This window comes from Heterodontus francisci, chromosome 25 (genome assembly GCF_036365525.1).
Source record: "Heterodontus francisci isolate sHetFra1 chromosome 25, sHetFra1.hap1, whole genome shotgun sequence".
NCBI lineage: Eukaryota > Metazoa > Chordata > Chondrichthyes > Heterodontiformes > Heterodontidae > Heterodontus > Heterodontus francisci.
Window position 1 is genome coordinate 35,586,652 of NC_090395.1, and position 15,182 is coordinate 35,601,833.

General features: G+C 41.7%; 1 protein-coding gene across 7 annotated transcripts in view; it reads left to right on the forward strand.

Moving 5' to 3' along the window:
• LOC137383819 (ankyrin repeat and SAM domain-containing protein 1A-like) overlaps positions 1–15,182 on the forward strand; it is a 549,597-nt gene that overhangs the window by 382,506 nt on the left and 151,909 nt on the right. For 6 of the 7 annotated variants that reach the window (XM_068057078.1, XM_068057082.1, XM_068057080.1 and 3 more), the window contains one exon: positions 2,223–2,329. The exons of the other annotated variant lie outside the window; for it this stretch is intronic. In XM_068057078.1, coding sequence (XP_067913179.1) covers positions 2,223–2,329 — 107 coding nt within the window. The remainder of the gene's footprint in view (positions 1–2,222; positions 2,330–15,182) is intronic. 7 annotated transcript variants of the gene reach the window in all.

The following is a 15,182-nucleotide window of genomic DNA, read 5'->3' on the forward strand; positions in this document are numbered from 1 at the left end:
GGGAAATGGTTAGATTCTCTCTTGTTTGAGATGGCCATTGCCTACCACTTGTGTGGCACTTATACTACTTATCAGCCCAAGCCTGGATGTTGTCCAGGTCTTGCTGCATATGGACACTAGCTGCTTCAGTATCTAAGGAGTCGCGAATGGTGTTGAACATTGTGCATTCATCAGTGAACACCCCACTTCTGACCTTATGACAGAGGGAAGGTTATTGATGAAGCAGCTGAAGATGGTTGGGCCTAGGACCCTACCCTGAGGAACTCCTGCAGTGATGTATTGGGTCTGAGATGATTGACCTCCAACAACCACAGCCATCTTCCTTTGTGCTAGGGTATGACTCCAACCAGTGAAGAGTTCTCCCTCTGATTCTCATTGACTCCAGTTTTGCTAGGGCTCCTTGATGCCATACTCGGTCAGATGCCACCTTGATGTCAAGGGCAGGCACTCTCACCTCACCTCTGGAGTTCAACCCTTTTGTCCATGCTTGGACCAGGTTGTAATGAGGTCAGGAGCTGAGTGGCCCTGGCAGAACCCAAGCTGAGCATCACTGAGCAGTTTATTGCTGACCAAGTGCCACTTGATAGCACTGTCGACGACACCTTCCATCACTTTGCTGCTGATCGAGAGTTGACTGATAGGGCGGTAATTGGCTGGGTTGGATCTGTCCTGCTTTTTGGGTACAGGACGTACTTGGGCAATTTTCCACATTGTCGGGTAGATGCCAGTGTTGTAGCTGTCCTGGAACAGCTTGACTAAGGGCGCGGCTAGTTCTGGAGCACAAGTCTTCAGTACTATTGCCTCAAAATGTTGTCAGGGCCCATAGATAATCAGATTGGCTGAAGACTAGCATCTGTGATGCTGGGGACCTCGGGAGGAGGCTGAAATGGATCATCCACTAGTCACTTCTGGCTGAAGATGGATGCAAATACATCAGCCTTGTCTTTTGTGGAGCCTCCTCCTTCTGTTAGTTGTTTAATTGTCCACCACCATTCACGACTGGATGTGGCAGGATTGCAGAGCTTAGATCTGATCTGTTGGTTGCGGAATCCGTCTTTTCCCCTGCCTCTCATATCTTTCCCCCTCCCTCTCCTCTTTGCCCTGCTCTGCTGTCCTCCTCTTCCTCCACTCCATCCCCAGTCCAGTCAAGAATTTAACAAGCTTTCATAGCTATGTAGGTTATAATGCAAATATGTCATCCTTTGTCTGCTAGTTTAGCAAAGATAAGCAAATTCATTGCATTCAAAAGTTCAGTTGCTTTAATTTGTATTCTGAAATTGTTACGTTTCCCTAGAGGAAAGCAATTATATTCAAGCAAATCAATCAAGTGGGGGCAACATACAACTGATTGAAGGAGACTAGGGGTTAGCAGGAAAATTTTCTGAAAAAAAATGCCAATTTGTATTTTAATTTCCTAAAACGATGCCCTTTGCTTCCTGCTGATGTCCACGCTGCACACTCCCAGCTGTTAAGACTTATATCCGTATTAGAAGTGCATGCTTATTGCCGCAGCGTGCAGAGTTTTCAGCTTCTTTTCATTCCTCCTGAAGTTGCCTCATTTCTCCTGACACAGTCGTAAGCAGCTCTGGCTATTGAATGGTTGATGGTGCATTCTAATCAGTGGTGTGCACTCGGAGCCCAGAGATGTGGAGAGGGGGGCGGGGGGAGGATAGGGCGATAATAGTGTGTAGGGACCAAGCAAGGAGCTCAGCTGGCAGACAATGAACACTGCTGCAGCACCAAGAGCTGATCATTAAACTGAGTTTGAAGCTCGGGTCTCCGCTGTATTATTAAGAACATCGGAGTAGAGGCAGCCAGTGCGGCTGCTTGAGCTGACTTGAGTGCAGAAGCAGCAGCTCTCAGAAGCTTTATATCACATACTTGATTCAAATAAGTTAACTAATGGGGACACCAGAGAGTCTGGGATTTTTGACAACCATTCTACATGGCCATCACTGTGGATTACAAAAATCCATGCGAAGACTGAAAAACTGGTATTGCTGAACTCAAATTAGGAACTCATCAGGATTTTAGAGCATCCTCTGGATTTGGTGCAATGCTGTGAGGTGCTGCACTTACGGCTATTTTTGCTTGCATCAGTTGCCCCAGCAAGTTGCGTGGAACCATGATGTGGCAGTGTCATATCTCCTCCTCGGAGTGCCGCTGTAACCGCCTCAATGGCTTTTCCTTGCTGAAGCGTTTGCCGATCAATCTCTCAACAGGTTCACGGATACTGGAGCAGAGTGTCGGGCAATGGCTCGAGTCCATTGGGATGCAGCAGTATGAAAGCAAGCTGGTGCTGAATGGGTTCGATGATGTGCGCTTCATAGTGAGTATACCCATCTACACTTGCTTAGTTAATGCTAGCTGTTTAACATCTTCATTAGTTCATTCAATTTATGCAAATGTGATATTCATTCCTGTCAAGCATTCAACTAATGATCAAAAGTAAAAGTTACCAAGAAAGGTTAAATTTGAATTATCAGTTCAGAATCTTATCCCTCGGAAGACTGCAGTAGTATTTTGCTACTGCATTCAAAACTAATTAAACTAGGATATTAAAAGCTCATGGCAGACCAGTAAAGTAGTTCTCATTACTTCTTGCCAATGTATCCAGGTGTCATTGCCTTTTCTGACTATGGTGAATCATCTGTTGATTCTGGATGAGAAGTTGATGGTAATCTGATGCATCACACAGGGTTAGATTGTCACCAATATCTGAAGAGCTTAAACAAATATACAGCCAGGTTTGATTTGACTGTGCTTCACTCTGATAAGTATGTGTGTGTCTGTTCCTCTCAAGAATGTAATAATTTGGAAAAAATGCAGTGAACATTTCTTGTCATGCATTATATGCGATATAATGCTCTCTTCCATTTTAGATGGATTTGATGTGTGAAAGCTTTTTAAATGTGTATATTTCACATTTTCATTTTTTCTAAAAAGCATAATTGTTCTTTAAATTATGTATCTAACCTTTTTAAAAAAAGAACTGTAATCTTAATAACAGCCCTCCTGGAGCGTACAGTTCTGAAAAGCAGCAAAGCCTGAAAAAAAGGACAAGGTCCAGGGTTTTGTTCGGAAGAGAGTAATCTGATTCTATCCTAACAAACATAGAATAGTGTTTGTTCAGTATACAGAACACAAGTAGCATTGCTGATATGTTTTCTTAAAGATTAGCCATTACTGATTATTAATATTGACTTTGATTTTTATTGTTCTTCCACTGGATGCACAATAGTTAGGGAACGAATCTAACAGTAAACAATTGCAGTAGCAGTGATGTTTCAGGAATAAAGGTGTTCTCTCAGGATGTTGGCATTCTGGGAGCTGTATTAAGATGAGTTATTTTGTAACATCAGTTTCCTGCTTAATGTGCTGCACAATTGAGAGTTTTGATTCCAAAAAATAAGTTGACATCTGAAATCAAGTTGTACATTGCACTGTTCACATACCCATTTTGAGAAAGGCACAGCCAACGAAGAGTTAAACAGTCAGGGCAGCATTTATCAGAAGTGTACAGTGCTCTATAATCCTTTATTTTGTCTGAGCCTTTATTATAGTAACTGCTTTTACTGCTAGCAGTGATAGCTCAGTTCAGTACAGTTGATGTTAGTTTTTGTGCAAGCTTCATATGGTAAATCATACTAAGATGAAGAGAAATTTCTTCATCCAGAGAGTGGTGAGTCTGTGGCATTCGCTACCACAGAAAGCAGTTGAGGCCAAAACATTGTATGTTTTCAAGAAGGAATAAGATATAGCTCTTGGGGCGAAAGAGATCAAAGGATATGGGGGGAAAGTAGGAACAGGTTACTGAGTTGGATGATCAGCCATGATCATAATGAATGGCGGAGCAGGCTCGAAGGGCCGAATGGCCTACTCCTGCTCCTATTTTCTATGTTTCTATACGGAGTTCCAACTTTCACATCAACACCGAGATCCGATTGGAATAATGTGTGCAGGAATTCTAACTTTCGCTTCTTTTGGAAATGAAACTGCGGAGAGCCCTGCACTTCATAGTTCAATTTCAGTCTTAGCAATACAGAAATATTGTATTTTCAAGGTAGTTTCATGGGTCAAGTTTTGTGGAATGTTGTAGTTGTAAGCAGTTAATCAACAAATTTTTTCACCTGGTCTTTGCATTAGTGAAATCAGATTAAGAGACTGAGAATAACAAAACGTTTTACCCCTTGATCAAAGAAAAATAATTAATTGTCATCTGTGAACAGTTATAATCTTTAATAGGTTTTGGTAATTTTTTTTTATGATCGAGGTGAGTCATGGGAGGAATGTTCAGTTATTTGATGAAAATCTTTTCCAGGACAAAAAAATACTCTAGCTGCAAGCTATAGTGAGCAATAAATTGTGTGCCACTTCAGTGGCCCTTCTGTTACACATTTAATTACTATTTCATTTATTCAATAGATAGAAGTGGTTTAAAAATTCAAAATTGTAGATTTTTGAAAATTATTTCTTCATATGTTATCGAATCTGATGCTTCCCTCAGTGTCAGAGTAAGAAGTTGAAAGTAATGAATTTTACCATAGGTGTTGGAAGTTTGGCTGCACGTGTTTTTTTTCAGTGAATTTGGGTTTTGAAATCCAGTAACTAAATGGATGCTGAAGCTTAGGGAAATAAAACATACTACAATTACTCATTAAAGAAGCTGCTGCTTGAATTTTAATATTTAAAACTAGTCTTTTCTGAAGTGACAGGTTATGAGCCTTACTTCGGTTGTGGGTAAAATGTTGGAAAAGGTTATAAGAGACAGGATTTATAATCATCTAGAAAAGAATAAGTTCATTAGCGATAGTCAGCACGGTTTTGTGAAGGGTAGGTCGTGCCTCACAAACCTTAGAGCTTTTCGAGAAGGTGACCAAACAGGTGGATGAGGGTAAAGCAGTGGATGTGGTGTATATGGATTTCAGTAAGGCATTTGATAAGGTTCCCCACGGTAGGCTATTGCAGAAAATACGGAAGTATGGGGTTGAAGGTGATTTAGAGCTTTGGATCAGAAATTGGTTAGCTGAAAGAAGACAGAGGGTGGTGGTTGATGGCAAATGTTCATCCTGGAGTTTAGTTACTAGTGGTGTACCACAAGGATCTGTTTTGGGGCCACTGCTGTTTGTCATTTTTATAAATGACCTGGAGGAGGGTGTAGAAGGGTGGGTTAGTAAATTTGCGGATGACACTAAGGTCGGTGGAGTTGTGGATAGTGCCGAAGGATGTTGTAGGGTACAGAGGAACATAGATAGGCTGCAGAGCTGGGCTGAGAGATGGCAAATGGAGTTTAATGCGGAAAAGTGCGAGGTGATTCACTTTGGAAGGAGTAACAGGAATGCAGAGTACTGGGCTAATGGGAAGATTCTTGGTAGTGTAGATGAACAGAGAGATCTTGGTGTCCAGGTACATAAATCCCTGAAGGTTGCTACCCAGGTTAATAGGGCTGTTAAGAAGGCATATGGTGTGTTAGCTTTTATGAGTGGGGGATCGAGTTTCGGAGCCACGATGTCATGCTGCAGCTGTACAAAACTCTGGTGAGACCGCACCTGGAGTATTGCGTGCAGTTCTGGTCACCGCATTATAGGAAGGATGTGGAAGCTTTGGAAAGGGTGCAGAGGAGATTTACTAGGATGTTGCCTGGTCTGGAGGGAAGGTCTTACGAGGAAAGGCTGAGGGACTTGAGGTTGTTTTCGTTGGAGAGAAGGAGGAGAAGAGGTGACTTAATAGAGACATATAAGATAATCAGAGGGTTAGATAGGGTGGATAGTGAGAGTCTTTTTCCTCGGATGGTGATGGCAAACACGAGGGGACATAGCTTTAAGTTGAGGGGTGATAGATATAGGACAGATGTCAGAGGTAGTTTCTTTACTCAGAGAGTAGTAGGGGCGTGGAACGCCCTGCCTGCAGCAGTAGTAGACTCGCCAACTTTAAGGGCATTTAAGTGGTCATTGGATAGACATATGGATGAAAATGGAATAGTGTAGGTCAGATGGTTTCACAGGTCGGCGCAACATCGAGGGCCGAAGGGCCTGTACTGCGCTGTAATGTTCTAATGTAATGTTCTAAAAAAAAGAATTGCGGCTTTAGAAACAAATTTACAAAGTGTACATTTCCTAGTTATATCTGAGTTATGTGCATTTATCGAGTGAGATACAGCAGAAGTCTAGTTCTGCATGTTGTATCAGTGATCTCCAATATCCAACTCTGAATTATTCAGGTTTTTTCTAGTTTGGTAAACTTCATTTGCTCACAGGGAATTAGGCTGAGAGTTATGCAAGTTATCAGGTGTAAACTGGCATTCTTTTTTTTAAAAACCTGTTCAGCGTTTGATTTATACAATATTTCTCCTTTCTTCCTCGCTTGAATATTACTAGTGCATGAGGGGGATGTGGTTCCATAAGCACTGGCAGTGTCTCGAACTTGCATATGTTGCCACATAGAAAATTAGGCTACAGGTTGGGGCGCACGACTTAGTGTGTTTCTGAAATTGATTAAAAATTGGTTGAAGCAGAGGAAGCCAAGCATAATTATATGTGGAGCTGGATATTAAGAATGTAGCTGATGGGATGCCTCAGGCATCAGTACTGGCATTGTTGCTGTTTACGTTGCGCATAAATGACTTGGAATAAGGGTAGAAGCAAAACTCTTCAAATTTGCGGATTATGCCAATCAAGTGGATTGGGAGTCGAGGGTTATGCGGAGCAGGCCTGAAGGAGGAGTTGAGGCCTGGGACAGATCAGCCATGATCTTATTGAATGGCGGGGCAGGCTTGAGGGGCTGAATGGCCTACTCCTGTTCCTATTTCTTATGTTCTAAGTCGGGCCAGCAAACAACTGCAACCAGGATGATCAAATACAAAAGGACATGGATGGATTGAAGAGTTGGGTTGATGAATTATAGATGTAATTTATTGTGGACAATGCAAATCTAGGAGATTGGGAAAGGATAAAGAAGGGTGGTGGTATCAGTTAAACTGTACCATTCTACAGAGCATGACGCAGGAGACAGATTACGAGGTACTCCTGGATAGATTGTTGAAACTTTTAACAGTGTGCAACATCTGTAAAGGGAGTAAATGGGGTTTTTGGGTTGTATATCCACAGGAGTAGAATACAAATCTCAGGAAGAGAGAGTTTGTATAGAGTGCTGAACTATCTTTAGCTGGAATATTATGTACATTTATGGTTGCCGTATTATGAGAAAGACATCTGGGCGTTGGAGAAAGTCCGGCTAAGGGCTGTTGAAATGATACTGGGATTATATAGAGTATAAGGGAAAGCTACAGAAACTGGGAATGTGTACAATGGAGGTCAGAAGGCTCAGGGATGCTCTTATTGAAGTATTTAACATCCTAAAGGGTGTTGACAAAAGAAATATAAAAAAATTTAAGTTAGTCAAAGCTTCTACAAGGGAGCAGAGCCTTCTACTTCAGTAGCCACCTGGGCCTCTGCAAGAATTATTAACTTCAGGAGGAAAATGATAAAAGAATAAGACTTGTACAGACAAAAATCTAGAACTGCTTTCCTAGTCCCTTCAGTCCTCAAAGGTACTTTAACCATACTTGATTTTAGCATTTCTAGTGCTCTGAAGCTGAAGCGGTAAATATATCATGTAAATGCTGGTGAACAAACTCAAACATGGAACGAGTTCCTCTTGGTAGAAGTACTATACACCTGCTTAAGTGGTGATATATTTGTACAGTAGTTCGAACAATCGGTTGGCAAGCTACTGTACAGTGAATTTATCCCAGTTGTGACTGACCTCATTCATACCAGCTGTGCTTATCATTTTTCTGATTGCATATTCCATTTCCCAAATGCCATACTCTGCAGATTCCCATTGGATGCCATTGCTTTATTCAATCATTCATGAATGATATAAAGCTGCATTAGGCACTCTAGGGTCTGCAGAAATGCATGTAAGTTACAAATATTTTAGGTTTTTTATATACAACACAAATGTATTTTGGAATTGCACCATTACATTGCAAGAAAGCTTGGATGGTGACTAAATAAAAATATTAAGCAAAAAAAAATTCTTTGCATGCTAATATTCAAATATAGTAGTCATGAGGAAAGCAAAAATAACTTTAACCATTCCCTTCAATAAACTCATGTTGGTATTGAGGTGTAATATGTTGGTACCCGTGTGCCAACGTTGTGGAATGATGGGAAATGGATATATGCCATATCTGCCAAATATAGCCAAGTCAGCTGGAGAATGCATCAAGTGGAAACTGAGGGAATGCAGCTAAGTATTTTCTGATGGGGGAGGGGGCAGGCAGGGGCGGGTTGGGAGTTAATGAGCATGTGCCTAAGATGTTCCAATCAAGAATTTTTTGCAGAACTCAGATGCAAAGGAATCTGGGTGTCCTAGTGCATGAATCGCAAAAGGTTACAATGCAGGTTTAGCAAGTAATTAAGAAAGCTAATAGAATGTTAAGGTTTATTGCAAGGGGAATTGAATACAAAAATGGGAAGTTATGCTTTAGTTATATAGGGCATTGGTGAGACCACATCTGGAGTACTGTGTACAGTATTGATCTCCTTATTTAAGGAAGGATGTAAATGCGCTGGAAGCAGTTCAGAGAGGGTTTACTAGACTAATACCTGGAATGGGCAGTTGTCTTATGAGGACAGGTTGGACAGGCTAGACTGGTATCCGCTGGAGTTTAGAAGAAACATAAGATCCTGAGGGGCCTTGAAAGGATGAATATGGAAAGGATGTTTCCCCTTGTGGGAGAATCTAGAATTAGGGGTCACTGTTTAAAAAAAAAAAGGGGGTCGCCTATTTAAGACAGATGAGAAATGTTTTCTCAGAGGGTTGTGAGTCTTTGGAACTCTCATCCTCAAAAGGCAGTGGAAGCAGAGTCTTTAAATATTTTTAAGGCAAAGGAAGATAGATTCTTGATAAGCAAGGGAGTGAAAGGGTATCGGGGGTAGGGGGGAATGTGGGGTCGAGGTTATGTTCAGATCAGCCATGATCTTATTGAATGGTGGACAAGGCTCGAGGGGCCGACTGGCCTATTCCTGCTCCTAATTTGTTTGTTCATACGTAACCCCCTTCTGTTGGGAGTTTGCAAATCAGTATAATAACCAGCAAGTAAGTCTTTCCAATGGAAAATGATAGCATGCTATGAAAGTGCTTAAGAAATGGGTTAGATACACCTAAGGCAAGAATCATAGAATGATACAGCCAAGAAGGCCATTTGGCCCCATTAAACCTTTGACTCTTCAAAGTAACTATTTTTAATAGTCCCACACCCATGACCTTTCACCCTAGCCTTGCAAAACTTTCCTTTTCAAATATTTGTCTAATATCCTTTTGAAAGCTATTGTTGATCTGCTTCCATCGCCCTTACAGATCATAACTTGGTGTAATTTTTTCCCCCTCTTGCTGCCCTTCCTTCTAATTATCTTAAATCTCTGTTTTCCAGTCCTCCCCTTCTGCTACTGAAAACAGTTTCTCCTTGTTTACTCTATCAAATCTTCCATTAATCTCCTTGACTCTGAGAACAACCCTAGTTTCTTCAGTCTCTCCACATAACTGAAGTCTTTCATCCCTGGTACCATTGTAGTAAACATATGATCCCCGTGGAGACCATCAACAAATGAAAAGAATCAAATCCACCGATTGACCCCAATTTAGGAAACCAAACCAAATGGACAAGATTTCACTTTTAGAAATTTTACTTTAACACTCAAAACAAAACCAACATGAAGCAGACAGATGATAGAATAGAAACGGGTCTCACCGTTTCACTGGGCAGTCCACCCCGCATATATGTCAACAATTATAGTCATACAGTTCTTCACAATCCAAGTTTCTCAAATAGATTTTCATCTCCTTATTCAAGGATTTAGCCACTATTCTTCAGATAGCAATTCCTTCTCAACCTGAGCTTCACGGTTGCAGTCTTCACCACAGGATGCACGTCTCGACCCTCCTCAATTCTGCTCATGACAGTCTTGATGGCATAGATTTATCAGTCTTCCCTTCATCAGAGTCCTTCAGTGACAACCTGTGCACTTTATGGCCGGGTCCGCTAAGTCGTTGACTTTTAAGGAACAAATAGTTCCTGGATTCAGACTTCACATTCTTCTTACTGGCGCTTCACTCCTGCCTGGTCTGGCAAGGACTCTGTCTCCTTTTATCCAGTTCTAACTAGTGTCAGTTTCCCTGGAAACCTGAAGCTATTCTGGTTTCGGTTTCTCTTTCTGTTTCAGTTAGGGTCTAAAAAAAAAAGCTTTGCAACCACAGATTCCATCACATAAATCTACTCTGCACCATTTCTAAGGCATTGACATCCTTCCTAAGGTGTGGTGCCCTGAATTGGCCACAATACTCCAGCTGGGGTCTTCAAAGATTTGTGTATATACACCCACCAGATCTGTGTTTTTGCACCAATGCTATAAATTGTACCATTTAGTTTATATTGCCTCGCCCCTTCCTACTAAAATAAATAGTTTTACACTGCTGTGCGTTAAATTTAATCTGCCATGTGTCTGCCCATTCCACCAGCCTGAAGTCTGTTACTATCCCCCTTATGGTTTAATACAGTTCCATGTCATCTTCAAACATTGAAACTTTTCCCTGCATGCCCAAGTTGAAGTTAATAGATATTTAAAAAAGATCAGTAGTACCAACATTGCCTCCTAGGGAACACCTCGTGCACACTTCCCTGCAGTCTGAAAGACAACCATTTACTGCTGTCTGCTTTCTGTCCATTAGCCAATTTTATACCTAGACAGCCACTGCCCCTTAATCCTGAGCTTGAATTTTACTAAGAGGTCTACTATGTAGTACTTCATCAAGTGCCTTTTGAAGGTCTATATACACAATAGCAACCGGATAACCATCAAAATCTCTGTTATTTCATCAGAGAACTCAATCAAGTTATCAAACATGAAGTGTAGTCGTCTTGACGGTTTGCAAAAGAACATTCCATTAGTAATTTAGAAGAGAATAGATTTCTTCATGAGCTAGACTATATCATGTAAAGTTTTCTGTAAATAAGCAGGAAATTATTGATCATACTTTTTTAGTCCATGCAGATAATTCTCACAACCCCAAAGTAAAACTCTAAATAATTTGGATCAGGTATGCTTTTAAGAATATTGATGTGTGAAGCTGCAATAGTAAATGTTATGCATCAGTACTCCTTTGTAAGCCTTTGCTTTGAGTGAATCTGCAAAATTTTGGAACACTGTTAACTTTAAGTTATAAAAGGCTTCAAATGTTATCTTTTATTTTTCTTCGGTTGACTGGCTCTCATCTGCTTTACGAACTTTTTTAAAGGCTCTTCCCCCCCCCCCCCCCCCCCCCCGCCCTAGCTCTGACAATGTTTCCTTCTCTAGTTCTCTATCTCTCCTCATGTCTTTGAGCTCACCTTGTCCTTGAGACCCACCTCCTGTTCTCAACTTCATTCCCACTAAACTACTGACCTCCCAACATCCCTTCCTAGCTCACATGTTAGCTGACATTGTTAATGGCTCTCTCCACATGTTCTGCCCCTCTCTCCTTCAAATCTGCTGTCATCCCCCCCCCTCCTCAAAAACACAACCCTTGATCCCTCCGTCCTTGAATGTGTTGCCTCCCAAATTTGTCCTGGAGCTCCACGTTTGAATCCCTACAATCAGGTTTCTGCCACTGTCACAGAACTGAAATGGCTTATATCAAAGTCACAAATTACATCCTATGTGACTATGACAAAGGAAAACTATCCTTCGTTGGCCTTCTTGACCTGTCTGCAGACTTTGACACAGTCGATTGTACCATCCTCTTGGTTCCAAGCCTGATTCCATTCTTATCTATTTAATAATAGCCAGAGAATTGCCATCAATGGCTTCTGTTTTCATTCCTGCACAGTTACCTCTAGTATCCTCCAAGGATCTATCCTTGGACCCCGCCTATTTCTCATCTACATTGTTGCCCCTTGGCGACATGATCTAAATACACATCAGTTTTCACATGTATGCTGATAACACCCAGCCCTACCTCACCACCACCTCTCGCGACCTCTCCAGTATCTAAATTGCCAGACTGTTTATCTGACATCCAGTGCTCAACGAGCAGAAATTTCTTCCAATTAAGTATTGGGAAGAATGAAGCCATAATCTTTGCTCCCTCACCACCGATTCCATCCCCCTCTTTGGCAGCTGTCTGAGGCTGAACCAGACTGTTCGTAACCTCGGTGTTATATTTGACCCCGAGATGAGCTTTCAACCGCATATCCGCACAGTCACCAAGACTGCCTGTTTCCACCTCAGACATCGCCTATCTCCACCCTGCTTCAGCTCTTCTGCTGCTGAAACCCTCATTCATGCCTTTGTTACCTCCAGACTTGACTGTTCTAACGCACTCCTGGCCGGCCTCCCATATTCTACCCTCCATAAATTTGAGGTCAACCAAACTCTGCTCCCAATGCCCTAACTTGCGCCAAGTACTGTTCACCCATCACCCCGTGCTCACTGACCTACGCTGGCTCCTGTTTAAACAATGCCTCAATTTTAAAATTCTCATCTTTTTTTCCCCAAATCCATCCTTGGCCTGGCTCCTCACTATCTCTATAATCTCCCCCAACCTACTACTACTCCCCCAATATATCTGCATTCCACTAATTCCGGCACCTTGAGCATGCACGATTTTAATTGCTCCACCATTAATTACCGTGCCTTCGGCTGCCTAGGCCGTAAGCTCTGGAATTCCTCCCCTAAACACTCTACCTCGCTTTCCTCCTTTAAGACACTCTTTAAAACCTATCTCTGATCAAGCTTTTGGTCATCTGCCATAATATCTCCTTATGTGGCTCAGTGTCAAATTTTGTTTTTGAAAACCTCTCTGAAGTGCTTTGAATGCTTTATTATGTTAAAGGCATCTCTCGATGCAGAAATCAGCAAGCGCGTGGGAAAGGCATCTGCTGCTATGTCCAGACTGCCCAAGAGGGTGGGGGAAAATGGTGCACTGACACGGAACACAAAAGTCCAAGTGTTTCAAACCTGTGTCCTCAGTACCTTGCTCTATGGCAGCGAGGTCTGGATAACGTATGTCAGCCAAGAGCGACGTCTCAACTCATTCCATCTTCACTGCCTCCGAAGAATCCTTGGCATCAGGTGGCAGGACCGTATCTCCAACGCAGAAGCCCTCGAGGCGGCCAACATCCCCAGCATATACACCCTACTGAGCCAGCGGCGCTTGAGATGGCTTGGCCATGTGAGCCACATGGAAGATGGCAGGATCCCCATTGTACAGCGAGCTCGTCACTGGTATCAGACCCACCATGTCTCCGCTTTAAAGATGTCTGCAAACGCGACGTGAAGTCCTGTGACATTGACCACAAGTTGTGGGAGTCAGTTGTCAGTGATCGCCAGAGCTGGTGGACAGCCATAAAGGCGGGGCTAAAGTGTGGCGAGTCGAAGAGACTTAGCAGATGACAGGAAAAAAGACAGAAGTGCATGGAGAGAGTCAACTGTGTAACAGCTCCGACACCAATTTTATCTGCAGTGCTTGTGGAAGAGTCTGTCACTTTAGAATTGGCCTTTATAGCCACTCCAGGCGCTGCTTCACAAATCACTGACCACCTCTAGGCACTTATCCATCGTCTCTCGTGACAAGGAGGCCAAAGAAGAAGAATAGATGCAAGTTGTTGTACTTTATGGTTTATTGTCTTGGCAGAGAGAGCCTTCTTTGTTCCTCTTCTCATATTTATGTTATATTTTGATCCCATGGCAGAATATTTCCTCAGATTTTCCTTTGATGCTTTTTGGAGGGATGCAGACAAAGCTAAATAGGAGTACAGCTAAATAATTTCACACTATTTGAGGATTTGTGTATTCTATCTCCTACAAGTTCATAGATAGTGATGAAATGCTCGAATGCATTTCTGGTCTACCAGGATTGTGTTTGACAATGTTGTCAGGTAAACTTGTAACTGAGAATGTTATGCAGTGAAAGTTTGAAGTCATATTATGGAGTATAATGATAACTATTACTCCAAGTCCTGCAGCATTGATGTGTACAGAAGGATAATATATATTTTCTAATATTTTATAGCCTTGTTAATGATGTTTCAGTACATTTAAAAGATTGTTTAAATTTTGTTAATCTGCCTTCCACAGCAAAAGTTTAACACTAGGAACATCAGGTACTGTCTGACCCAATAGCCACTGGAGCACTTAATGGCATGACTCACCATGGCAACCCCAGTGGTATTAAAATAAATTCCCCAATGACCTATGCAGATATATTTGTGTTTAACAAAAATTAAACTTGTTCAGGTATATATAGTTTAAGTTGGTGCCTTGCAAGAGGTAAACTGCTGATTGAAACTGGCACTGTTGAAGTCTTTCCAAGTCTAAGGTGTAAAGGATAATGTTTAAGTATTTAGCCTCCTAGCATTTCTGCAGCCCCTTGTCTAAAAGAACAGTGTATTTGAGTTTTCAGTGAAGCTCGGATGGTCATGGAATATAAAGGTGAGGTTGCCGGGGATCTAAGATATTTACCCAGAAACTCTTGCCTATAGCAAGATATGAGAGGAGTTGTATTAGTGTTAAGACTCGAGAATAGTGCTAACATAGAACTTTAGCCTGGAGTAGAGACCCAAGTTGTGTGGAGAGACCTGTGATTTTTGTTTGGGCCTATGATATAGCCATTTAAACAAAACAACAGATGTCTCAATTTGTGTTTTTTCTACTGATCATATTGAAACAAAAAAAAAGACTCATCCTTTCTCAGTGTTTCATATGAACCATTTTGAACTGCAGTGACATGTGCAACCAAATACAGCAGCTGTTCTGCACACACAGCAAGACTCCACACACAACAATGTGATAAATGATCAGCTGCTATACTTTTTAGTTGTTTTTACCAAGGGAGGAATATCGGACTGGCCATTGGGAGAATGCATCAAATGGAAAAATGGAATCACGCCAATATTCCAGTCAAATGTCAGCTGAGGTATGGAACTCAACCTCTTGGTATGCAGCTCAGACCCACAACCTTCAAAGCCAGAACAAGAGTGCAGTATTACTGAGCCAAGCTGATAGTCTTTGATACTTGCAAATTGTAGCAAATTAAAGTATACAATCTACAGTATAAATAGAGCTTTTCATAAATGAGATAAAACTATTAACAATTCCTTCAATAAATCTACCCTGTGCTGTAAAACAAAACAAAGAATG